Consider the following 26,721-nt stretch of genomic DNA (forward strand, 5'->3'; position numbering starts at 1 on the left):
CTGTGAAAATTTCAGTGAAGGAGGGAATTACTTATCCTAACATTCCTCAGTACAAAATGACACCAGAAATAATTGAGGGAATAACTCCTATAATTGAGAAAATGATTCAGCAGGGAGTTCTGAGAGAACTACTGAGTAGTCCGTGTAATTCACCGATAATGGGGCTAAAGAAGCCTAATGGGAAATTCAGGATCGTACGGGATTTGAGAAAAGTTAATCAAATTGTGGTGGCATGTTGTCCTATTGTGCCAAATCCATCAGTGATTTTGTATCAGATTCCACATGATGCTGAGTGGTATACAGTGATTGATTTGTGTCATGCTTTCTTTTCAATTCCATTGCATCATGACAGCCAGCCGATTTTTGCATTTAGATTTGGCCAGCGTATTTTAGCATGGTGTCGTATCCCACAGGGGTATACAGAGAGTCCTTCAATATTCAATCAATTATTGAAAAAGTCATTGGAGAGTTTAATCATGCCTGAAAACTCAGTATTAGTGCAGTATATTGATGACCTACTTGTGGCATCAAAGACACGTGAAGCTTGTGAAGTAGATACTATAGCTTTACTGAATCATCTGGCAGATGGAGGGTTAAAAGTATCTCCAGCTAAATTGCAGTTCTGCAAGAAAGAGGTGCATTATCTTGGACACAATATTGAGAAAGGTCTGAGAAAAGTGACTGATGACAGGATCAGAATTATCAGGGAAATGAAAGCCCCAAAGACCCAGAGGGAAGTGAGAATGTTTCTGGGAATGGTGGGTTATTGTCGTCAGTGGATAATTAATTTTTCGCTGATAGCAAAGCCACTGATTAAGCTGACTAAAAGTGAGATGACAGACCCATTGGAACTAGATGGAGAACAAATGGCAGCATTCGAAGAGCTGAAAAGCAGAATGTGTGAAGCCCCTGCTTTGGGTATGCCTGATTATGAAAAGGAGTTTGAATTGTACTGCAGTGAGAGAAATGGATGTGCACTTTCAGTGTTAATTCAGAAGCATGGATTACTGAGAAGGCCTATTGCGTACTTCTCATCGACACTTGACCCTGTAGCTGTGGGTTTACCAGGTTGTCTGAAATCTGTGGCTGCAACATGCAGAAGCCTAGAACAGAGTGAGGGAATCATAATGGGATATCCTGTAAGGGTATTCGTACCTCATAATGTGGCGATTCTTTTGACAAGAAGCAGAACTCAGTACATGTCACATAGTCGGTTGACTAAATATGAAAAAGTCATTCTGGGAGCATCAAATGTGACTCTTGAGAGATGTGTGAATGTGAATCCAGCGACATTGTTGCCGGATATTGAAAATGTGGGTGTGAAAACTGAAGATGATCACAATTGTTTGGATGTGCTTGATTATTGTACAAAACCCAGACCAGACATAAGGGATCTTCCCTTGCATGAGAGTGATCATGTGTTGTTTGTGGATGGATCATGCCTGAGGAATGATGAAGGTGTGCTATGTGCAGCATATGCAGTGTGTAAGGTTTCAGAAGTAATGGAAGCATCATCATTGAAAGGAGTGAAATCTGCGCAAGTTGCTGAATTAATTGCATTGACAAAAGCTTGTGAAATTGGGAAAGATTTGAGAACGACTGTGATGACTGATAGTCAGTATGGATTTGGAGTTGTGCATGACTTTGGCCAACTTTGGCTACAAAGAGGTTTCTTGACGTCGAGTGGGACTCCAATAAAGAATGCTGAAGTGATTGGGAAATTGCTTGAGGCGATACAGCTGCCTAAAGAATTAGCAGTTGTGAAATGTGCTGCCCATGGACAAGGAGACGATTTTGTGACAGTTGGCAACAGATACGCAAATGACATTGCACAATACTGTGCAAGAAATAATCAATCTATTAATCGGGAACGAGAGAGTGAAATGTCTTTTTGTTCTGTGATGTTTACTAATGTCTTAGAGACATGGGATGAAGTGAAACAGTTGCAGGATGAGGCAGAGGAGGAAGAAAAGAAAGATTGGATTAAGGCAGGTTGTGCCCCGAGAGAGACAGACCATGTTTGGGTCTATAGAGATGGCAGACCAGTAATGCCGAACTCCATGCTGTCAGCAATGGCAAGGATGTATCATGGCCAGGGACATTTGGGGAGGGATGCGATGATTAGGTCCTTCAAACAAACCTGGTACAATGCAAAGTTTAGGACAATTGCAGAGAGTATCTGTCAAAGATGTTTGATTTGCCAGCAATTTAACACTGGGAAGAAGACAGTGGTGAGTCTGGGAACGATAGGCAGAGAAGGAGGTCCTTTTACAAGAATGCAGATTGATTTCATTGAAATGCCCCAAGTGAACAGACTGAGATATGTACTAGTGGTAGTCTGTTTGTTTTCAAGATGGGTTGAGGCCTATCCGACTAGGAGAAATGATGGAGTAACAGTGGCAAAGTTACTGTTAAGAGAGTTGATTCCTAGGTACGGATTTCCAGTAACGATTGAGTCTGATAGAGGTGGACACTTCTATAATGAACTCATGAGTTTGATTTGTGAAGCATTAAACATACAGCAGAAGCTACATTGTGCATACAGACCAGAGGCTTCTGGTGTTGTTGAGCAGATAAACGGCACAATTAAGAACAGGATTGGTAAGATGTGCTTAGCCACTGGCATGAAATGGCCTGATGTTTTGCCTCTAGTGCTAATGACTATTAGATCTACTCCAGATAGAACTACTGGTTTAAGTCAGCACGAGATAATCATGGGACGTGCAATGCAACATGCATATGTACCTGTCAATAAGTTGATGACAATAACTGATGACATGATTTTGGATTACTGTAAAGGCCTGGCTGACGCAGTTCATTCTGTGTTTCACCAGATTGGAGAAGAAGCTACTACACTGGAGAAGAAGCAAGCTCATGATCTGAGTCCAGGAGACTGGGTGAGGATTAAAGTGCACAGAAGAAGAAATTGCTTGGTTCCAAGGTGGGGAAGACCAAGACAAGTCATTCTGACTACGACGACTGCAGTGAAGTGTGCTGGTGTGAAAAACTGGGTGCATGCGAGTCATACTCTGAGAGTTCCAAACCCAAAGGATGGGACTGGTAGAGAGTATTTTGAAGAGTCAGATTCCAGTGATGATGAAGACCCAGAACCAGTGAGAAAGAATCAAGGTTCAGGGAAAGAAGCCTTTTCTACAAGTTCAAGAGAACCATTGAGAATTTCAGAAAGGAGATCTGATTCTGGAAGAGAGCCTGAAGTTCCAAAAAGCAGTGGAGGAAAAAGAAAAGAAAAGAGCAGTTCCACAGAAATTACTCCTGAATCAGAAGAGGAGGAGATTGAAGAACCACTTGAGATTATTTCTGAAGAAGTAGGGTCAGAAGAAGATAGAGAGGGACAGATTGCGGAAGACCCCCGAGGAGGTGTAGGGAACACTTCTAATAAGCTAGGTGAAGGGACAAGTAGACAGCAAGAAGATTGCGTGTCGGAGACCCGAGGAGGGAAAGAAGTAGGGAAGTCTCAAATAGTGGTGAAAAAGACTGTGGAGCGAAAGAAAACTGCTGAAGAACAAGAGCAAAAGAAAACTGCTGAAGAGCAAGAGGCATTTGAAACAGAATCGGATGAAAGTGAAAGTGAAAAATCAAAGGGTTGAGTTCTGAGAAAGAGAACTTGGATTGGAGAAAGAAACAATACAGAAATAAGACCGAAAAAGGTCATAAGAGGAGATTTTTGGCCTAACAACAGAGTAAAGAGGCTGAGATACAGACTGATAAGAGGAAATACATCGAAAGCTGAACAAGTGAATGAAGTATCGAGTCAAAATGAAGTAAAAAGGAAGGAGCAAAAGGAGTCAAGAGAACCTGAGGAAATAAAGAGAATTAGAAGACCCAACCAAAAGTACAGATCACCGGAATGGTCTTATGTGGCACTGTCTGAAGAAGGAGAAGAAGAAACAGTGACTCGAGATAATCCGGAGGGGATCTTGAGAAAAGTGGTTGAGGAAAAGGAAGAATCTGTTGGAATCTTAAAAGTTATCCTGACTGACATTGGAGAAGAGTCAGATGCACAGGATGTTGTTGATGATCTGATACAGTTTGATGTTGCTGAAGAAGAAGGAGTGAAAAGTGATGAATATCCAAATTGAGTGAACTGAAGAAATCACTTGGAAAAAGTGAAAAGGAGAAAGTCTGAAATTCAGCTGTCTGAAGTAATCCAAAGTTTGAAAAATTACAGTAGTGGAGTAGTAGAGGCTAAGTCAAAAGACAAGGTCAAAGTAGTAAAATGGCTAACATAGAGAATAATCAAAGTAGATGTGCCTTCTTAAAAAGATGGTGTAGAATGTGCTGCTGCTGTACTGGACTATTAATGCTACTATGGGGTATTTTAGCTTTATTAGTTACATTTAGAGTTTCAATAGGTACATTTGGAATACATACTGAGAATGAGACAAATGTAGAAAAGAATTCGCAAAAAGTAGTTCCAACTAGAATTAGTAATACTTTCATGCATAAAGATAGGTCAATTAATGATTTTTCTAGTAATGTTTTTTCAAAGTTGTTATACGAATATGTGAAAACAATGGAAGTAAGGGATTGCTACGTTTGTATGCAATTACCTGCATCTGTTTCAGAGGGTGTTACTTATCACCATTTACCAGCTACGTATGGAATTTCTTGTAGTGTATTAAGTAGTGTTTTTTATTTGTTAGGGAAAATAGATTATAAGATGTCTAACAAAGATAGTATTTTTGGGCACTTGCCAATGAACAAAGAGCTGAATCCAGCTAAAGAAGCTAACATTTTTGGTGAGATTTTTATTGAAAAAGAAGAATTAACATTAGATTACATTTTTAAGAATAATTTAACTTGTAGTTTGGAAGAAGAGGAGAAAGCTTTCCTGAACATGGTGGAGGAGAGGAGATTGAGCATGCATGAAAAGGCAGGGAAACATAAAGTGAGTGAGACAATTTGGGACATTGAGATGGGAAAAGAATTGAGAAATGGAGCTAGTCCAACTTTAGCTTTAGATGCAACACAGAAGGGTAAGCTGTGCATTACAAGAGGGAAATCTCAATATGATACATATTTTGTTGGGACTAGTGAATGTCATGATACATACTTCATTGCAAGAGGATGGGGTTTCAGAGGTGGAGAAGATACAATTTTTCCAGGAGTGTATTATGCTTGTGGGAACAAGGCTTATTACAAGTTGCCTGACCATTGGTATGGCACGTGTTATGTGGGCCTGGTTTTTCCAAAGATTTTTCATATAGATAGAATAGAAGATGTAGAACATATTAATTTACTAATGCGCTTCAAGAGGGAAACTTGGTCTGAAATTGTGGGTGACATTTTTGGAGCTTTAATTCCAGCAGTGGGAATTTCTTTAAATGCTAATGGGATTCGGAAACTGTCAACAGTGGTAGATCGCTTATCGACAAATACCGCTGGAGGGTTTCTTTTGGTGAATACGGAATTAATTGCTGTGCGTGCTATGTCTATGCAAAATAGACTTGCTCTTGATATTCTATTGGCTAAGGAGGGTGGAGTTTGTGGAATGCTGAAAGTTCAACATTGTTGCACTTACATTCCAGACGAAAGCAAGGACCTGAAGGTCTATATCAAAAATAGTACTGATTTGCATGAAGAATTGGTACCACTTGAAGCTGAAAGTATCTGGACTAAAATAGCTAATAAGGTGATAGCTGTTAAGAGTTTTATTGCAAAAATAGGTAGTACTATTATAGGTAAGATATTGTTTCCTTTAACTTGTATAATTGTTGCTTTATTGATATTGAGATTGGTGTGTGTGTGTTGTAAAAACAGGGGAGGGAAAAAGAAGTTAATTAAAAGAAACAATGAAAAGAGAAATAAAAGGTTGAAAAGAGAACCACAAGAAATTGAATTAGAAGAATTGAGGGAGAGTGTCTACTTAGAAACAAAGAGGGATGATGAAAGAGTGTCTGGTGTGTAGTGTTGTGTAAGGAGGAAAAAGACATTTCAAATTTCTCCTAAAATGGGACTAAATTTCACTTTAAAACTTTTTGTGTGGATTATTTGGTGATAAAATCACCAAAGGGGGGATTGCTGGAGCAGAGTTTTCTGTTGAAAATTCATCGGGTTTTGAAGCTTCAGTTGTCTAAACGTGGTAAAAATAAAATTACTAATTTTTAATCATTAATTATTTGTTTTGTGTAAATGTTTTTTATTAATCAATATGTATGTATTAACAAGAGAAAAACCGACACGAGGGAACGCTTACGTGTGCTATTGACAATGTGCATGTTTTATTAAATAAACGTTGTTGAGTGCTGTTTATTTTTAAGCACGAAACGCTTTTGAATTAATGTTTTTTTTTGTGTTGCTAAAGCTAGATAATTGCATACACATAAGGGTATTAGTGGGGTTAACACTGTTTAATCTCTATGCTGTGGTAACTTTGTTTTGTCTCTTTTAATTAAGATGGTCTATTGTGGCCTATTGTGGCCTACTAAAAGATGGCTGACTTTTGAAGCCTGGTTTCGAGTGAGAATTTGTGATGGAAAAAGGCCTTGCTGAATATGGACGCGAGTCATCTGTCCACAGTCCTTGCCTGGTTAAAACTTTCCGTGAGGACAGTAGCAGATCTGGGCATGTTTCCAGATGCATTGGGACAGCAGCCTTGGCAGCCTTGGAAAACAAAGGAGCTTTAAAGAAAGACTCTAAACTCTGAGCTCACCAGAGGAAATGTGTGGAAGTTGAGAAAAAACATTTTAAGATTTAGTTCCTGTTCTGTCTTTTTATTTTTGTGACTTTTTCTGAGCGGAGATTTTTCAAAATGTAGCGATGCTACATCCTTTCCTTCTTGCTCTGCTCAGCGGTTCGGCGGATGAAGAAAAATTAAATGTTTCTTTCCTTTGTTTGAATTATTATAAATATACTAGACTAGAGAGGGTTCCATCCCATTGCGTTTTGCCATTCTTCCCAAACCTGCGTTGGTGAGGATCGATGCTGTGAAGACGGTGACTTGGGAGATTTCTACTGAGAGACTTGTCCTGATGACCCATTCTGACATTTAGCTAGAATAGGTAATTATGAGAAAATGTTTTATTCTGATTAATTTCTTTTGACTAATTTTAGATAAAGAATCATAATTTTAAATACGGTGTTGGTGATTATTTCTTGTCAATTATTGAGTACTCTATTTGATTATTGATGTATAGATTGTTTAGATTATGACAATTGCAATAGCTAGGTCTTATCGACCTCGGTGTAGTTGTGGGGTTTAGGAGTTTAGGAGTTTTCTTTCCACAGGTTCAGTGCTGGTAGAGTATTTGAATGTATGTTAGTGAAATGGGGCCTAGTGTATGGTGAGTGTATGTGCGTGTAGCTGTGAGATTACTCTATCCGTGGAAGTAGGGAGATTTTGTACACCCCAATCTGCATCAGTAGCTCCTTCATCACAATGAATTGTAGGCAAATACTAGTGAGAAATATGTGAATTGTGAGTATCGCTAAATGAAACTGCCTACAAATAATTTAAATGATGTTGCTTTTCTTCGTAGCACTGAGATTCTGTTACCTCTAGATCACTGCTTTTATGTTTAAATAGTTTTATTGGGTTAACAGCTGGCATGACAGTGCACATTGTGATCACTGCTTTTTTTAAAAAACTTTGTTGAAGAAATTTTGTTGTGAAAATATGTGTTTATGTTATGCATACAGAAGTGTAATTTTGAGTCATTGATTGACCCCATCGTGGGCTGAGTAGTGCACCCTGTTACCAGAGCATCTGCTCTGGTCACCTGTTTTGTTTTTTAGGTAGAAAAACATTGGCATTTATAATGCCAATAACTCCAACTCAAACAAATGCAAGACCTATTGCCTTTGCAAGCTTGTTATTGATCTGTTAGAGGAGTGAGAGTCCCAGTCATTTAACAGATCAATAAAACCAGTCGAAAAGCTGACTACATTGAAAAGGACACCGGACTTAGAGCTCTCACGTATCCCATTTGCATGTGGGTGTGGCTTATACAGTTCATGAGGTTTTACCATTGCAATATGGGACTTTATAATGGAATAAACGGGACAAGTCCAAGACTGCAAAAAAACAAGAACAATTTTGGGGGGGAAGTTGCTACTGGGGTAAACGATGAATAAAAATAGTGTTCCTTGTTTGCCAAGATGGCTTTTTAAATTCACTAGTGTATTTAGCAATATACATTTGTACTCATTTCCTCTGTGTTGATATTTTTTTACTTTATGTTTTGGAAAAAAATAAAGCTGAAACTTGTTTTTTTCCATATTAGTTAAGCAATCCATGGAAAGTCTCACTGGGATCTTTGATGGGTTGTGGCACTATAAGTAGCTGTCCGTAACATAATTAAAACAATTCCTAACAAAACATTAGCATTGTAGTACAAACACACTTGGACCTCTGAACGTGTTTATGCTTCATTAGAAAAACACCACACCTTCTTTCACTCTCCCACATGCCAACCTTCAAAGCAAGCATTGTGAATAATAAAAAAATACAGATTCAACATTGTTTTTCATATTTTAACATATACAAAGCCTAATAATTAACTCTCAGTGTCTACCTATTAAAATCAGTAAAACAGAAAAGCTTTTATAACTGTGTGACTGAACAGCCTGGAAGGCGCTATGCAGAACATATCAACAGGAATTACGCACACTATTATTGAATCAATAATTGAACCTTGTTCGGGTAGGCAACATCCAAGCCGTCGCTGGATTTTCAACAAAAAGAATCTTGAGCAATGTACACATCTGTTTCGATAAACATGACTGAAGCTTTGAGAGAGACAAGCGATAAAAAAAATCTCCTGAAAGTATCTGTATTGCCATGGGTGAACCAATCTCACCTGATAAGACAAGTCTGTTGGCTAACAAACCTGCTGCACAGATTATTCTCAACCTCAGGCAAAAGGTTGCACATCTAGTAAGAGAGGTCACTTTGTTAACGCGCCAGATACAGAATTGTTTGTGAGAATTGCAGGTGGCTGGCAAATATGACAGGAACATTTCTCAGGTGGTGAATGTATCTGCAGCAGAGATCTTAGGGCCAGCGGCATGTTACGAACAAGAACACTAGTAAGGCAGCATATAAGGTTAATGAACCTGCTGCTGAGATTTGAATTCTGTAGGTCACAGGTTCTAACTGGAATAAGCCAGCTCAGTAGGCACCGGTCAAAGAAAACTGTATGTAGCCTACAGGCCACAGGTTAGAAGTGCAGCATGACAGCTCAGAAGACTATTGCAATTGTTTCAGATGTATGTGTGTCATCTTCAAACAACTTGTTGAAACTGAAAGAGACAACTGAAAGGGTTCACCAACCTGCCACAGAGATCTGTGCGTAACCTTCAGTCCCCAGGAAAGAATTCTAGAAAAATGCTGAAGGCTCACTCACCTGTACCCAAAGGTTCAGGGTTTCACTTTCAGTAAGACAACTCAGAGGGTTAATGCACCTTCAGCAGAGATCTTTTACAGCTCATATCTGGCTGAAGGTGTGAGAATAGCTTAGGGGCTGAGAGTTAAAACTGTGCAGATGGTAAAGTGCTAACAATGGGTGTCCCGCAGTGTCTCTCCATGGGCAGCGAGGCACGAGGCCTAATTGCAGGACAAAATGCATCTCCTTGCAACTGGCACAAGATGAAGTGTCCCCCTCCCCTAGGCCTCCCCACACCATCCCTGAGAGGCCCAAGGAGGGGACCCCCTCCTGTAAGCCCAATTGCAAACATACACCGATCTTCAATGGGATTGGCAGGGGCACAAGAGGTTTGGTGGTGTGTTGCACTGGTGTGGGGCCTCATGCTGGTGGACCAAGCGCGAGGCCCTGGGCAGCTGCCCATACTGCCCATGCCTAGCGCCAGCTCTGCTTGGGAGGGCAGGTTATTTTTAAAATATATATAGTTTGTACAAATGATGTTTGTACAAATGGAAAGCGCGGCGGAAGTGAAGCTGTGCGGCGCTGAGGCTGGGAAACACAAGAAGTAGAAAAGTAGTCCCTGAAGAAAGACAAACATTTTAGGCGTAAAAATACAGTGTTTAGTCAGTCCTGCTTCGGAGGAAATCGAAAGCGTAAAGGAGGGACAAAGAGGAACAATTGCCCATTAGCAAGCAAGGATTTGTAAATGATGCAGGCAGGGGCAAATGGAAAGCAAGGGGCAAGAAATGGGCGGAGTTCAACTCACAAAGCATATACAACAGGCCGCTAAGCAACAGCGCAAGTGTTGTTTAGCTCGACCTAAAAAGTAAAGAGATTTTTCCTAAATTCCTGGCGTGAAAGAATGTTTTTTTAAGGCAGTTGTGCAAATTGTGCAGAGGTTAAATGTAGGTATTGAACGGATCAGCAGGCCCCCAGCGCCTTGAGACCCTCACGGGTGAGTAGCCGCACTATACACACCCATCATTGATTTATTGATTGACTCGAACAGAGGGAGCCAATGGCTGAACTAGGCTAAACCATTGCCCTATACAGCATTAATTGGTCAGCAGGAGCAAAGTATGAATGACAACTCAACGGAACAATGCAAGAAGACTGATGACCAAAGCCCCTACATGGAAGTATAATTCAATATTATTATTTTTTTTTAAAAAGAACAACAGTGTGGGGGACAGCTAAAGCTGCCTCTAAGGCCAGACCTAAAATGTTTCCAAGGTCCCAAGCTCACAGCTGGTATAATTCATGGTAAAATAATCTGAAGAGGGAACACAGTATACTTAAGAATCAGCAGTATCAAAGTTATGTATCTTTGTCTATGATATACATTTTCATTTTGTATTCTGAATAACTGCTAACAGGTACAAATGGCCGTTCTAATATCTATTGATATATCACTTGAGAGTTGCATATTTTGAACCATACAATATGTCTTCCAGATCATCCTTTGCTTTTCCCCGGTGGGGTCTACCCTACGAGTGCGTGCTAGAAAGTTTCCTGCTGTAGTAAACTGTACAGCTATTGACTGGTTCCATGAATGGCCAGAAGAAGCCCTAGTTTCAGTCAGCCGTCGCTTCCTGGAAGACATTGAAGGCATTGAGGTTGGTCCTTGATTTCAGTATCTCTGGTCTGGTAAACTAATTTGAAATCATCTTTTGCAATCTTATAATGCATAATTCATGTACCTATTTCCAATCTGTTGTTCTGGAGTTGGTGGTCGTGTTTCATTACTTGACATTACTGTAGAAACAAATGCATTATTATTTTAAATAAACTTTGTAAGATGGCCTTAGATTGTACTTAATACTTTTATCTTTCTGTTAGCCTTTTTTTTTTTAACGTTTTGGCATTCTTTACGCAGGACATTTCAAGCCAAAAGAATTGTACCCTTCTCCAGAAATACCTCATCTTTAGATGCACATGTTTTTATTTTATTCCCTCGTGTCATGTTGGGAACCCTCCTTTTCGTTTTAATATTGTAATGTGTGTTTAGTTGTTCATCTACTCTTTGCTCCTTGTTCTCCAACAACCATTGACAAAGTGGGTGCCTAAGTTCTGGCAGCCGAGTTGTATTCCTTTCACTCCATTTATATTGAGGTAGCCTCTGTTAAAGTCCCCCCTGTTCTCAGCGCAGTAGCCACGGGGCTTGGTGAGTCGGGGCATTCGGGGGCTGGGCCAGCCCGTATTAATCTTTACCCTCGTCCCACCTATCCACCCCCCCAACCCCCCCCCTCCCCCCCAACAAATAAAAATGACCAGGTAGCTGGCACAAAATGTATTGACATGAAGATGAATCAGCAATAAAAACGTCTTTAAATATTGTTTTTATCTTGTCACATTTGTTGTGTTCAAAGACAGAGATCAGATGTCAGTCTATGTCTTCTGACGATTTGCCTCTTGTTCTTTTAACATGGAGATTTTTACTTTTCTTTTCTCTAGCTGCACAGTGAGAGAATTCTGTACAGTGAACTATGTGGCAATCTAAATGGTGTGCAAGGAGTGTGCTAAGAAAGATGTAGGATGTCATTTTAAAAAAAATACATAACAAAGCTTAAACACCTGTAAATTAACTGTACAAATATTTCTAAATACATCAGCAGTAATGAAAGTGTGATGGAAATAGAGATTTTAATAGGATGGAAAGAAATTATATTTAGGCACAAATGATAATGTGTTGTATTGTAGTGTCTAGTATTGCAGCATTTGCTTAGCGCTTACTACCCCTATTTAGGGTACTGATACGCTTACCTCCATGGACTGCAAGGTATGCCATATAGGGTGTGTGGTTGGGAAGTCACCCACACGTTTGCCGTAGTACTGATATTTTTTCAACTCAAAGTTCAGTGGGTCCCAACTAACCAGGCCCCCCCACTGCTAGTGCTCTTTCCCTTAAAACAAGTAAATGTCTAATTGTATCCCAACTGGCAAGGACTTTAGCACCCCTGTAAGTCCCTAGCTAGTGGCATCTCTGGTACCCTCAGGGCATGGGTACTAAAGAGCATCCCTAAGGCCTGAAGCATGTATTATGCCACCTAAACATACCACACAAAAACTGCATGCAGCCTGCCATTGTAGGGCGCATGAAATCGTGTAAACCATTTTTTAACATGACATGACATACTCCCTGTAGGAGAGTAGAATCTGCTTCTTATAGTTACCCCCACTTTTTGCTGATGTTTCACTGTTTTTAACTTTAGTCTGACTGGGATCCTGCTATCTAGGACCCCAGCGTAGATGTTTCCTCTCTGAATTGATTGCATGTACTTTAGGTACACCACAGATTGGATTCTGGGGTACCCCTATAAGTCCCTTGTATATGGTATCCTATATATCCAGGGCATAGGTACCCCAGAGGCCTCTTAGGGGCTGCAGCATGTATTATGCCATCCTTGGGAGCCCATTCAAAATGACACACACGTCTGCTACAGCAGCCTGTTTAAGGTGGTGCATGCACCCCTTATTTAGATATAGGTTCACTATATCTATCCATATCACTGCACATATAAACCTATCAGTCACCCCTATGGCAGGCCTTATCAATCCTGAAGGCAGGGTGCTGGGTTTTATGTGAGAGGGTGCACATGCATGAGCAGAGCCCCTCTGCAGCTTTCAGAACCTTTATTCCGGGGTTGTTTGTGATGCAGCCAGACCATATACTCTTAAGTGCATTATAACCTTGCGGTAAATGCTAACCATGGAATCATACCTCCCCGCCAGTAAGTGGCGGGGGAGGTATGATTCCACCCTACTAGAGGGAGAAATATGACTTCACTGGTACACCCAGTACCAGCTTCACAGAACCCTGGCATCACAAAATGGATGCTGCCAGCCACAGACACGAGTCTTCCTCCTGCTGCTGGAAGAAACTCCGGCAGGGGAGGCTGGACAATAGATTTCCTGTCACAGGGAGGTGTGACCACCTCCCAGACAGGCTTTAGTGTATTGCGGCTGGGTGGATGCACTCAGAGTGCTTTGATGTCTGCACTGGGGGCACATTTGGTGTCCCTGTGCATAGTCCAGCTCAGACCGGTTGCAGGGGCTACCAGCCCCTGCTCTGGCGTGAAACTGGACAAAGGACATGGATGTAGCCACCCCTCTGTCCTGACCCTCCCATAGGTGGGTCCCCAGAGTTTGTCCCACCCCTTCCTTGGGCATAAAGTAGGAACCCCTGGCTACAGGACTTTAGATTTACCTGGACGAAACTCTGCTACAGAATCCCAGAACTTCAATTATCTACTCGACATTGGATGACCGAAGAATCTCCCTTGGAGTAAAGGAGTTACTCCCCTGCAAGGCGTGCACCAAAGCCGCATCTGTCCGGTTTGCAACTACGCAGCTCCTGAAGGACTCTGAAGATTTTGCAACACAGGAGGTGGGTTCCCAAGCTTCCCCAAGGCCAATCCGTGCTCTCAGCAAACCTGAGATCTAAACCCTCGTGGGGACCATGCAACCTGAACCCCTGGACACCGTGCACATTTGCAGCAGCATATGCTTTTTGGCGATCCCTGAGGCTGTGCTTCGGGCTACTTGTAGTCCAGACCCCAAGCAGTGATTCCACTGAAGATTATTGGCCTACACTCCACAAGTGTCCCGTGGGCTGGTATTTAGTGATTCCTCTCAAGGTCCCTTCGCGATCCCTTGTCCGTCGACTTGTGGGTCCCTGAGAAGGGTACTTTAATTTTCAGTCGGCTTACCTGGTTGCTCCAAACGTGCCCTGACTCTCCATTGCTTGGGGAGTCCACAGGACCTTGCTGGTCCACACCAAAGCTTTTTTACTCTCACCGCGTGGGTTGCCGTTGCCAAGGCTTGTTGGTTTCCAATTCAGACACCGACCCTCCAGCACTCAACATCCTTCGTGGGACAGCTCACCTGTGGACTGTGGTTGTCGTTGACGTCTCCTGGTCCCCGTGGCAGTGGAGTCAAGCTTCACCTCTTCGCACCTGAAGCACCCGACATTGGTGGGAATTGGTCCACCGTGCCCCTGGTCACCCTGAAGTGACCCAGACTCTGTCCCCTCTGCTTTCAGGTTCTTCACATCTCCGATCCTGGCTTGGATCACACCGGACACTTTTCCTCTCCTCACCATTGAAAACGACGAAGATTCCCGACACCATTTGACACCTATGCACCCGGCTTCCCTGAGTTAGGTAACACGAGTACTCCAGTGCTCACATGAGTGCTGGCCTTAGAACCATCTAAGTTTGAAAAGGTTTGCTCAAAGTCCTCTCCTAAGTGTCCTTAATCTTTAAAATTCCAACTGCGACTTTCCCATAGGATTGTACGGAGCTCACAGCTGTGTTCTCACACTGCACGCGTCCCCCGTGGGTCCCCTGTATCACTACCTTGGGTGGTTCCTTGGGGTCCCAGCAATTCTACGTGCTCTAGGCACTGTGTCTAGTCAAGTCGTGGTTCTTATATCACTTTCTTAATATATGGTATGGTTTGGGGCCCATTGTATATTGTGCTATTTACTGTATCAATAAGGGTTTTTAGGACTGGTACAAGGTGCCCACTATAACTAGTGGACAGCATATACCAGCCCAACTTTTCACACTCCCTATATGCCATGTCCATGTACATTGCATATACTATTTGTAAGTCACCTCTACAGCAAGCCTTAGAGCCTTAAGGCAAGGTACATTATATAATATGTGAGGGCACATCTGCATAAGCAGATGGGCTCCTGCGATGTCTGGTTCCATTAAGAGATAGTGCAAGTGTTTAGGGAGCCATCTTAAGGAGGTCGATAAAATTAGAACCATCGAGTTGGGTAACAAACATCTGTTATCCAGGGCCAAGATATCCTTGAGTGAACACGCCCTTTACAAATGCATGTTATGTTATGTATAGACATGTACTAGGCACTCGTCATTATGAGTTGCCCAGCTACATGATGGCTGCACTGAAACCAATAGTGTTTGGTATCAAACACCTCATCTTGAATTTGTGCAGATGCCAGTACTACATTTCTTATGACATGACCCAGAGGGACCCCTTAGAGGAGCCCCCTGATTACCTACTAGTTCTCTACTTTGCTGGCCGCTGGTATTGACAAGCCTGCCATCACAGATGAATTTCTGACCCCCTGTAGGTGAGAGCCCACGCTCTCAGAAGGCAGAAACCATGCATGCTCTGGAGGAAGGTGCTCAGACCTCCTCCAGCAGGATGGTTAGCGAATTAGCATATCCGATAGAGACTACTAGCCGCAGATTCCTTAACGTAGAATTATCCCCAGGCGTGAGACTGGATCCGGAAAACTTTCTTTGCCCCAGCATCTCTGCGCGCCGGGGTGGGGCGGTACGACGCAACTCCACCCTGTCGTCGTCCGCGGGCGTGACGTCAGTGAGGTCACATAAGCCCGACCCCAGCCCGCTGACATCAGTTGCCTTCTTTTCCGCGTGCAACGCGGATCCGGATCGTGTCCCTGACCTGTTTTCAGGTCTACTTTTTACGCTTTGCCTTGTGGGACAGTGTGTGAATGCCTTCAGGTTTCAAGACGTGCTCGTCTTACGCGCGGCAAATGTCCACGATGGACCCTCATCCTATTTGTATGTGGTGTTTGGGCAAGCACCATGATTCCACGGACTGCGACGCTTTCCAGCATCTGAAGCCGAAGTCTAGGCGGGAGCGCTGGATGAAACTCCTTTTGGCCCGCTTGTCCAGATCGGTGTTGTCTCCGCGTCCGTACCCCGGCGGAAGGGTCCAAGAATCGCCGATTCCGCTCCGACATCGCCCGTCACAGAGGCCCCTAGGGCGTCGCTCGCCCATCTGTAAGTCTTCTAGCTTGTCTTCGAGGCCTGGTCCCCGCTCTGCAGAGGGCGTGGGTTCTCCGCGGGACATGCGGCCTCATTCATCGCCACCCTACTCGCCATTTCCCGGCGTTGGGGCGACCAAGGTCCAAATGGTGGCCTCTGCCGCGGCTCTGCAGGCTTCCTTGGCCCCTCTTCCTCCTCTTCCTGGGACGTCCGTGGATCCCTTGCCACGTGCGGGGCCTTCCACGGCTTTGCCGGCGGCTCCGGCCCCGGCGCTGAGGGGTTCGGCTTCAGGTCTTGGAGGTGTGGTGTCGTCAAGGTGTGGACCTAAGGGGTTCCCCTCTCCGACCCACAGCGTCTCTGCCTCGCCGCAAACCCCCGAGGGGGTCCCTGTGGTGTCGCGGGAGGTCGCCAGGACTCGCGGCTCGTCCCAGAGTCCTCCTCGGTCTTCTGAGCAGGCGGCGGCCTTGCCAGAGGCCGAGCTGATGCCGCTCAGGTGCCGATGGCTGTCGGCCCTGGCGGCGCCAATGGCTGTCGGCCCTGGCGGCGCCGTTGGTGCTGGCTAGGGGCCAGGACACGTCCCCGGGTCCCTCTAGCCTTTCCGCGCAGGCAGCTGCCTCATCGGAGGTCGAGTCGGCGCCTTTTTTAGCGCCGTCCTTTCGCTGACCCGGTGCCGACCTCGCCCCATTCTCCTAGGGTGCGAGTGGTGGTGAAGGTCGCCTCGGCGTCCCCTTTGGTGCCGGTCGACGTCACGCCAGCCATGGCGCCGTGTCGGTGTTGGGTCGTCGATTCGTCTCCAGAGGCCCCCTCCTCTCTGTAGGTTCGTCAACTTTTTATCTCTTCTTCCCCAGAGACGGGACGCCACGTCTTGGCCTTCTCCTCGGCGTCCCTCAGGGAGGGCTCTTCGCCGCGGCAACCGCCTTCCCCAGAGGCACCTCAGGTTCCCCACTCGTTTGTGAATCTTCCACCATTCTGGGGCTGCCCGTTTCTTCCTCCAGCTTGACTCGGGGATGGCCGACATAGTTTACAGCCGCCACCCACGGAGGAATTGCTCTCCTCCCCACAACGCCCTACAGAGGCGAGTGCAGCCTTTGCCCGGGCTATTTCAATGGCCGCTGGCATTTTGCACATGGGCGGCCCTGCCACCCCATTCCCTATGGACCATTTGCTTGAGGTTCACCATCAGGGTTCTGGTGGACGGGAGCTGCTTCTTCTATTCGAAACTTCGCTCCATGATTTCTCTTCTGGGGGCCTGGGGGCGTCCTGCCACGGGGGATACAGTGCCCCAGTCGCTCCTGCACCGCCACCGTCCTGCTTTGCACAATCCAGTCTGCCTTTCTTTCCACCCCTCTACCCAGGGCCCTCTTCTGCAGACTGCTTTTCCTTCCTTGCCTTTGGTGCTGTTTCCTCCGTCACAAGAGGCCCGGTGGTTGGATTCATGGGGGCGTAACATCTTCGCTTCCTCTAGTGCTGCTTTGCGAGCGCTCAACATGCTTTGTGTGTTGGCCAGGGCTACTCCCAGCTTGTGGGATTCCGTGGAGTCCTTTCTGTCTTGTGCCTCTCAAGAAGGTGTCTGCACTGATCTGCGATGCCATGTGAAAGATGGCCGGGAGTTGGCCGTGTTTATTTTTTGGTCGGCCCTGGATGTTTCTGATGCTTTTGGCCGCACTATGGCAAGTTCAGTAGCTCTCCGTCGCCATGCTTGGTTGAGGGATAGCGTTTTCCCTGAGAATGTTAGGGAGTGTCTGGTTGACCTGCCCTTTGATGGGGTGCTTTTGTTTAACACCCATGCGGATGCCGCCATTCAGCGGCTCCTTGCGGGGCTCCGTCCTCCTCCCCCTCCGTAAATTTGGCTTGTCGGTCCTCTGCTGCCTTATGGGAGGCGTTATCCCCCCCCCCCTTTTTTCGGGGGTCTAGTGGTTCGGTTGAACCGTTTGCGTATTCTGTGTGGGTTGGCGTGCCTTCGGGGTCCTTAGGTTGGCCCCTTTGTACTGTTGGCTGCTGGTACAGCCCCTTTGGCTTTTGTGGTTCTTTGGTTGTTGGTACACCCGTATGGGTCCTCAGGTTGGGCCTTCTGGTTGTGTTTTTGTTTGGCTGATTGGCAAGCCGTCTGTAGTTCTATCTGCAGGTCCTTTAAGTTCTTGTCCTGTGCTGCGGGATGTTTCCCTAAGAGGTGTTCCCATGTTTTCTTGGGACGTATCATACCCTATGTGGGGTACTTGTAGCTATTGCATAGCTCTGTCCTGCGCTGGGAAGGTATGGTCACCCTGTTTCGGGTTCCATGCCTTTCCTGGCATCACTGTATACCGCTGGTGCAGTCTCTTTTGTCTTGTCCGGGCACAGCTTGCGCTGCTCCAGGATCTGTCGTTCTCAGTGTTCGCTACATCACTTGACCAGTCTGGCATGCTGTCTACGGTGTCGTGTTGTGGCGTTTTGGCCTTCCTGTCTGGTGTTTCGGCCTGGTCCTCTGTCTGGTGTTCCAGGGGGGCTAGGTTTCTCCTGGCTTTCCTGTGTTCTGGTTGACGGCTTGGGTCTGTCCTCCATGTCTCTCCTCTTTCTCTTCTGGCTGGTCCCTCTTCTCTTCGTGGGTCGGTGTGTGTCTATAGAACGGTCCTCCTTTTGGGATTGTTCTAACTTTCCCTGGTCTCTGCCCTCGACTTGCACCTGGCTTGTTCTGGGTGCACTGATCCATGGTATTGTCAGCTGCCGGCTGCGCACGCCTGCTTGTTCTGGTCCTCCGCCGTGGCCCTTAGTGTGTTCCCTTGTGCCCCTGCCTCTTGTTCTGCTGGGGCTTTGTGCACCTGTGCCTTTTTTCTTACGCCTGCGCTTCTTTGCTGTGGAGCCGTTCCTGCCTTGTCTGCTGCCTTGCGGCTGATGCCTGTTCAGCTGTCCTCTATCGCTGTGTGTGTTTTCCTACGGTGGGCTCTGCCTCTGGTTCTACCCCTTCTCCCTGGAGTTGGGGTGGTTCTTTTCCTCCTGGGTGCTCCTCTGTGGCTGTCTGTCCCTGCAAGGGTTTGTGGCAGTTGTACCTTGGATGGCCTGGGGTCTCCTAGTCTTCCCTTCGCCTTGTTCTTCCTTAACTTCTGCTTGGTAGGGGCTGTGCCGCCCCTTTTTGTCCCCGTGACACGTCCCCTGCCGGGGCCCTGTGTTTCTTCCTACTGGGGAGGTTCTCTCGCAGACCCTTCTCCCCTCTGGGTATGGCTAGGGTATCTATTTAGAGTTAAGGAATCTGCGTCTAGTAGTCTCTATCAGATGTACAAGTTACTTACCTTCGGTAACGATGTATCTGATAGAGATGATTCTAGCTGAAGATTCCTTCACGGCCCACCCTTCATCCCCGTTCTGCGAGGACCTTCTGTTTGGTTTTCTGCACTCGCCTCCCTCCGGGTGGCTTGTCTGCTTCGCTTCGCTTCCTCCCGGACAGGATGCTTAGTTATGCTTGAGTGTTTCACTCCTTCCTTTATGATACATGGTCGGTTGGCTTCATGTGTGCTTCTGCAACCCTCCACCCTGGTTTTTTCTCCAGTGTAGGGGCCTACTTTTACTCTTCTCCCTTTCACTTGCTTGGGGTTTCTGACTCCTTTGCAGTCCTCTACGTTGTTTTTTTTTTTTTGCCTATAGCTCGGCCTTTCGCTCCTTTCAGGGGATACCGCCCTCCTTGATGGTGTCGTCTGGGGGTGAATTGCTGGTACTCCTTTGTTCCGGGCTTGTTGCCCTTCACTGTTGTGGATTGTGATTGCAGTCTCTCTCTCTCTCTCTTTCTTCTGCTATGGCGTCTTTTTCACATGCTTTCTGCCTCCAGGGAGGATGTCGCCTTAGCTTGCAAGGGTGTTCCTCAGAGCGGTGCTGTGCTCTTTCACTGCTATGGCTTTCACCGCTATGGTTTTTTTTTTGTGCCTTAGAGCTTGGCACTTTTCCAACTGGTGCTATTCCTCACCTTTCGTTTCTCCCTTTTCTATTTCACTGCATTTTCGCACACTGTTCCCATACTCTCCACAGTTTTTGTTGTGATGGCTTAGCGTTGTGGCGCGGAAAAGTTCTCCGAAGAAAACTGATGTCAGCGCGCCGGGGTGGGGCTAATGTGACCTCGCTGACGTCACGCCCGCGGACGACGTCAGGGCGGAGTCGCGTGGTACCGCTCCCCGGCACGCCGAGATGCTTGGGCAAAGAAAGTTTTCCGGGTCCAGTCTCACTCCTGGGGATAATTCTACGTTAAGGAATCTGCGGCTAGAATCGTCTCTACCAGATACATTGTTACCGAAGGTAAGTAACTTGTACGTCAAGGCCAGAGACTTCAAAGCCTCTGTCGCCATATGTATGCAACAATGGCTTCCACCAGACCTGGGAAATGCCACGCCGGCACTGGGGGCCATTTGGCACCAGAGCAGGCGGAAACATTAGTTCTCTAGTATTGAATCTTTCATAGATTCACATGTTTGAATCGTCACCATCGTCGTAGTGGGAGTCCCACGGTATTCATATAAAAGCAGTGGATAGAATTACCATAGGCTACCATGCAATGAAAATTCAGTGCAATAGCCTATCCACCTTCTTTTGTAAAAAGAACCAAATCCAACCAACAGCCAATCAGGCGACGGCAGCCTCTAGAACAATCCCAAGAGAGGCTAGGTTCCTCAGATTTTCTACTGCACGTTGTGTGAAAGGGAGTCTCCCTGAGCTCTGCTCAGTTTTTCTCAGTTTTTTCCAGTTTTCTAGCAATATTCTCTTCAAATATGTCCGAATCTTCAAAGAAAGGTCACTTCAGGTTGTTTGGATCATGTGGGGAAAAGAGGCTGCATGCTGAAGATCCACATAAGAGCTGCATCTACTGCCTTTACCCTCACCACAATGTTAAAGACTGCAAAATCTGTACAACCTTCTCTACAAAAACCCTCTGGATAGGGAGGGTAGATTATTGATTTGGCTACAAAAACTTAAGTCAAAATCTGATGCTCTCTCTGAGGATGAGGAGAGATCTACCTCACTGGCTTAAAAGGAAACACCTAAAAGGAGAGAGAGATCTCTTGAATCTCCTGAAGTTTCCAAGAAAAAGACATCAAAAAGGTCTCGTCATGAAGAGGAAGGTACCTCACAAAAAGGAAAACCTCCATTTCCTACTGAGGAGAAAAGCCATAAGAAAGATAAATATTCTTCTATCCAATCCATAAAGATATCTGTCTCTAAGAAGCTTGCACCACCCACGGCGTTAACTTTAGGATCACCGTCAACGAAAAAAACATCCTCTAAAGAAGTTTCTCTTTCCTCATTGTGGAAAAAATCTCCATCGCCGACGACGGATTCGACGGCAACACTGAGGAGGACGACTACAACTTTTTTGTCGGCATCCTCGTCGACGATGGTGGTTCCGTCGACGACAATCTTGTTGACGATTCCGACGACGGCTTCATCTTATTGTATCATGTCCTCGTCGACATCGCAGATGCCATTACCATCGACGAAGCTGATGACACTGTATCCCACGCCTTGTCGTAAGCGTTCATCTTCCTTGCAGCTTATGCCAATGTATCCGTCGACGATGTTCTTGTCAATGACACCGTCGACGAGGCAATTTTTGCAAAATACTGCTATAGTTTCTCCTTTACCTCCTTCAACATTCTTGGAGGAACCTGATGATGATGGAATGTTTGGACCTGCTGTTAGTCCTTCCCAATTAAATGTTAAATATCAGGAGGATGATGACGAAGATTATGTAGGATACTATCAACAATAATATCACCCTCCTCATGCAAAAATGCAATATATATGGAGCCAGTTTCTGAACCTATGGTCCAACTTCCTGTCGCAATTGTACAAGACCTTCATGATTTATTATGAGACTATCGTACACGTTTTCCTTTAGCACTTGTTCCTCCACCCCCGCAGCCACCACTGCCTGCTGTTTCTCCAACTCGTACCTCTGTACCTGTGTCTGCATCCTCCCCGGTGGGAGATACTAGTGGGCCACAACAACATCCAGATACCTCTGATGAGGGAGAAATTGAGGATAATCAGCCTCAGAAGGAAGGTCAAATAGGAGATGAATGGTATGACTGTCATATCAACTCCCCTTCTAGCTCAGCAGCAGCGAGAGGTACCGACGGAGAGAGCGGTGCCTCCCAACCTGAGCAGTTGCCAGGTGAGGCGAGGTGCATACCCAAAACTATTCGGGTAAATTTTCCTGTACCGACAACAAGGTCCAGGTTGTATATATTTTTTGTGATATTTGCACAATATACACCATAATTTTGCAGTAGCTTTTTGGTCCTGACGAAAGCTGGGATAGAAATTATCCGTGAGCTGAAACATGTAGACCAGTTTTTTCCAACACAGCTATTTGTTTAAACTGTTATAGCACTGTTTTTATTTTTGGCATCAAGGTAGCACTTTAATAAAAAATTCTCCTGTGCCTTGTTAGCCAATTTTAAGAAGCACATTTTCTTTATCACTTGCACTGCATACATCACCCTGTATCATTTCTAATGCTGTCTCCTTCACTACAAACAACATATTGTTATATGCATCTGGGACACACATTGAACCAGTATCTACGTTAATCTGGTAGAGGATGGTTCTCTGGTTGAGTTCTGGGTTCCCAGATGATGAAGCGAGCCACTTCAAGTGGGTGATGGGAATCCTTTTCATGCATATATACACCCAGTGAGAGATATATATACGGCAGCAGTCTGACTCAATTAAGTATTCATTGTGTAGTAGCGTTAAGGTTAAATACAACATTTGACTCACAGTTTTTATTGTATATACGATATGTTGATTTGGGGATTGTAAACTGTTTGAGTCTCTAAACATTATCCCTTAGACCCCCACTCTTTTTTGAGATATCCTATTACTGCTATGTCATATCAACACCAGCGTCTCCATCTCCACAAATGATAGAGCCTCTGCCAGAAGACATCGGTGGCTTTCATGATTTAATTGAGAGAACAGCATCACGTTTCCAACTATCCCTAACAGTAAAGCAATCAGACTGCTTTCTCTATGATTTTAAAGACCTATCTAGAAAATCGGTTAGGTCTATACCTATTGCTGACCACATATGGGAAGAAGGGTTAAAAGGAATGAGGACACCAGCCACAGTTATCCCTGTCTTGCCTAGAAAGGCTCCGGGCGATGCTCCAGCGTGTCTAATAAGTCATTCTAAGCCTGACTCTTATTTATTTCGCAGGCCGCACAACGGAGATCGAGGAACCCTCTGGCATCCATTACTGCTCCACCTGACAGAGAAAAGAGGCGCTTGGATAATATTGGGAAAAGGTTCACAACCACATCAGGAGCAACTGTTCGAGCTGCCAACGCTCTTGAGATTTTAGCCAGATACGATCGACAGATGTGGTCGGACATTGCCCAATTCTTAGATCTCCTTCCAGAAGATAAGATGGAAGCCATAAAAAGTTTCAAAAAATCATGCTTACCAAACATCATATGAGGAAAAAGCCCCACCTCACTCGGCACCAGCTTGAGTCAAGGAAGAGGCCCCGCTCTGAAAGTAAACGTGAGCCAAATGAATAAACCGGTCTCAAAAGCTAAGGAACGGTAAACTTCTCAAAAAAGAAGAAGAAGACACTCGCTGAAATTTATGGTTTCTAGAACCATGTCTTGACTTATTCATTTTAAACATCCTGATATGAATAGTCCTTGCCACGAACATCTTTTCAAACAGGATTGATGTTGTCATTTTTGGGTGTATTTTCACACATGGAGATTTGCTGTGTTATCTATATGCCAGACCTAGCTAATTGTTTTTAATAGATGCCAATGGCAACTCCGCTGACACGTTCCGGCCCCGATCACTTAACAAGTGTGGGACGATGCCAAGCGTTTACAGTTCTTCTTCTTCTTCTTTTTTGAGAAGTTTACCGTTCCTTAGCTTTTGAGACCGGTTTATTCATTTGGCTCACGTTTACTTTCAGAGCGGGGCCTCTTCCTTGACTCAAGCTGGTGCCGAGTGAGGTGGGGCTTTTTCCTCATATGATGTTTGGTAAGCATGATTTTTTGAAACTTTTTCTGGCGATTTTCAGAAAAGTGAGGGAACAGACGTATGAAGCAATACATCTCACGTGATTATTTGTATGAATTCACTTCCCAATGTAATTAATTCTTTCGTTGTTTTTAGATGTCAGTTAACATCAGCAATCACATTGAGGAATTGGACAAGAAATACGAGGGTATAGTAGTAACCCATTTCTCTCTTTTTTCCAAAGTCTACAATCAGTAGCTTTGAGCATGAGGTCCTGAAGAAAGCCAGGGAGAGCCTTCCCGAAGGCTGAAACATGTCGACCGAATAGTGGGCAGCAAACGCTGTATAAACTGCCTTTTCTTTCTTTTTGTTCTCACACTGTTTTTAGATAGAAATACGATTGATGGGGCACAAGTTAGAAATACATACCTAGTGCTAGTCAATTGTGTATTCTGTTTTATGAACACTAAAATACACAAAAAACACCTTTTTTTGTCTCATTGCACTCTAAATAGCTTTCTATTTTTCCCTCTTTTCCTGGATGTTTTCTTGATAAGAGGATACAACTCATTCGTATGACCTCGATATTATATGAGGTTTCTGAGAAGAGTTGTTTGGTACCCCAGATGATGACACTGGGCACTTTCAGAGTGTAATGATGGGATACTGATTATCCTTAGATCAAGCTCTTTTTCTTACCTCCTGTTTGCCTTCATTTTTTTGTACCTGTTTCTCACATGCTTACCAATACTAATTCACCGTAGGCGTAAATTTGCTATGAGTCAACTGTCTTGAATTTATATCAAGGGTTGCATAAAAGACCTCGGATCCCTTTTTTGTATTGAAATATTTAGGAAGGGGGATTAGGAATCCTCGAAGGTCTCTAAAGATTTTCCCTCAGACCCTATTTGTTTTGTTTGTTTTTTAAGACATAACATCAGACAAATGGGTCCTAGATATAATAAGGTACGGCCATACCTTATAGTTTACCACAACGCCACCTCATCACCCGCCTCAAAGATCAACACCACCCCATCTTCAGTTGTTAAAGAAGGAGGCTTTGATAATGCTTCAAAAAGGAGCTATAGAACGTGTTCCACACTTTCAGAAAGGAAAAGGTTTCTGCTCCCGCTTTTTCCTGATAAACAAGAAGAAGTTGGGGGAATGGCATCCCATTTTAGACCTCAGGAAACTCAAAAAATACCTGCTGAAAAAATCCTTTCGCATGGTTACGCCTCAGGAGATTTTACAACTTCTGAACCATTCGGATTTTTTAGCAAGTTTGGATTTGGGAGACGCATACTTCCATATCCCTATACAACACCAACATAGAAAATTTCTACATTTCTCTGTGGCAAGCGCACATTATCAGTTCAGGGTTCTGCCCTTCGGCCTTAGCTCAGCTCAACAGGTTTTCACCAGAAGACATCTCTCTCTGCCTGCAACTATTCCACTCTCTAAGGCTGGCAGTCAATCTCTGAAAATCCATTCTAGCCCCTTCTCATCGGCTAAAATTTCTAGGAGCACTAATAGACACTCTACAAGACAAGGTATTCTTGTAAACAGAAAGAATGATCACCATCTTATCTCTGGCTCATGACCTTTACAGAAGAAAGTGCGCTTCTGTACGTCTCCTCAAGTCCTTTCTAGGGATTATGTCTTCCGCCACTCTCATGTTACCTCATGCTCGACTAAGGATGAGACCACTTCAAGGCCAGTTGAATGCCCAATGGCTTCAGATATAAGGGTCATTCGACGACATAGTTTGAATAACTACGATCATGAAGGGTGCATTTCTTTGGTTGCAATCTCCTCACAATCTCTTTCTGGGACTGTCATTCCTTTCTCAACTTCCAGAGTTTGTTCTGACAACAGATGCATCTTTAAAAAAGTTGGGGAGAACATATGCAAGACCTCCAAATAAGCGGCAAATGGAACCTCGCTCTCTCCAAAATGCATATCAGTTTTTGGAACCACTGGCAATTTTTCTAGCCCTCCAGTCATTCCTCCCAAGAATAAGAGCATCCTCAGTTCTCATACGCACGGACAACACCACCTGCATGCATTATCTGAACAAGTAGGGAGGAACAAAATCTCCGATCCTATCTTGGGAAGCTCAAAAGATGTGGGAACGGACTTTACAACATCATATAACTATCAAAGCGGAGCATCTCCCAGGAATGAAAAACAACCTAGCAGACACATTGAGCAGGTTGAGTCAATCAAATCATGAGTGGAAACTCAACCAATCAGTTCTCAACCATATCTTCCAAAAATGGGGAACACCCAACTTGGACCTATTTGCGTCTCAGGGGAACCAGAAATGCCGGTTCTTTGCCAGCAGGGGACTGCAGACAGGGTCATAGGGGAATGCGTTTTTGATAAGATGGTCAGGAATCTTTGCGTACGCTTTTCCCTCATATCCTCTGATCTCCAGGGTGTTGATGAAAATGAAACGGGAACCGTCCCAACTCATCCTCATTGCTCCACGTTGACCTCGTCAGCACTGGTTCACGGAGCTGCTCCTGCTGTCACAATCTAATCCTTATCGCCTTCCTTCTTCGGCCACCCTGCTAACGATGAACAAGGGACAGAT

At 44.7% G+C, this 26,721-nt stretch overlaps 1 protein-coding gene across 2 annotated transcripts in view; it reads left to right on the top strand.

Annotated features, from left to right (window-relative positions):
* The window catches only part of DNAH17 (dynein axonemal heavy chain 17), a 14,992,541-nt gene that overhangs the window by 9,951,877 nt on the left and 5,013,943 nt on the right, over window positions 1–26,721 (top strand). For both annotated transcript variants that reach the window (XM_085617470.1, XM_085617471.1), the window contains one exon: window positions 10,838–10,999. In XM_085617470.1, coding sequence (XP_085473596.1) covers window positions 10,838–10,999 — 162 coding nt within the window. The remainder of the gene's footprint in view (window positions 1–10,837; window positions 11,000–26,721) is intronic.

The sequence above is a fragment of the Triturus cristatus genome, chromosome 7, assembly GCF_964204655.1.
Source record: "Triturus cristatus chromosome 7, aTriCri1.1, whole genome shotgun sequence".
Taxonomy (NCBI): domain Eukaryota; kingdom Metazoa; phylum Chordata; class Amphibia; order Caudata; family Salamandridae; genus Triturus; species Triturus cristatus.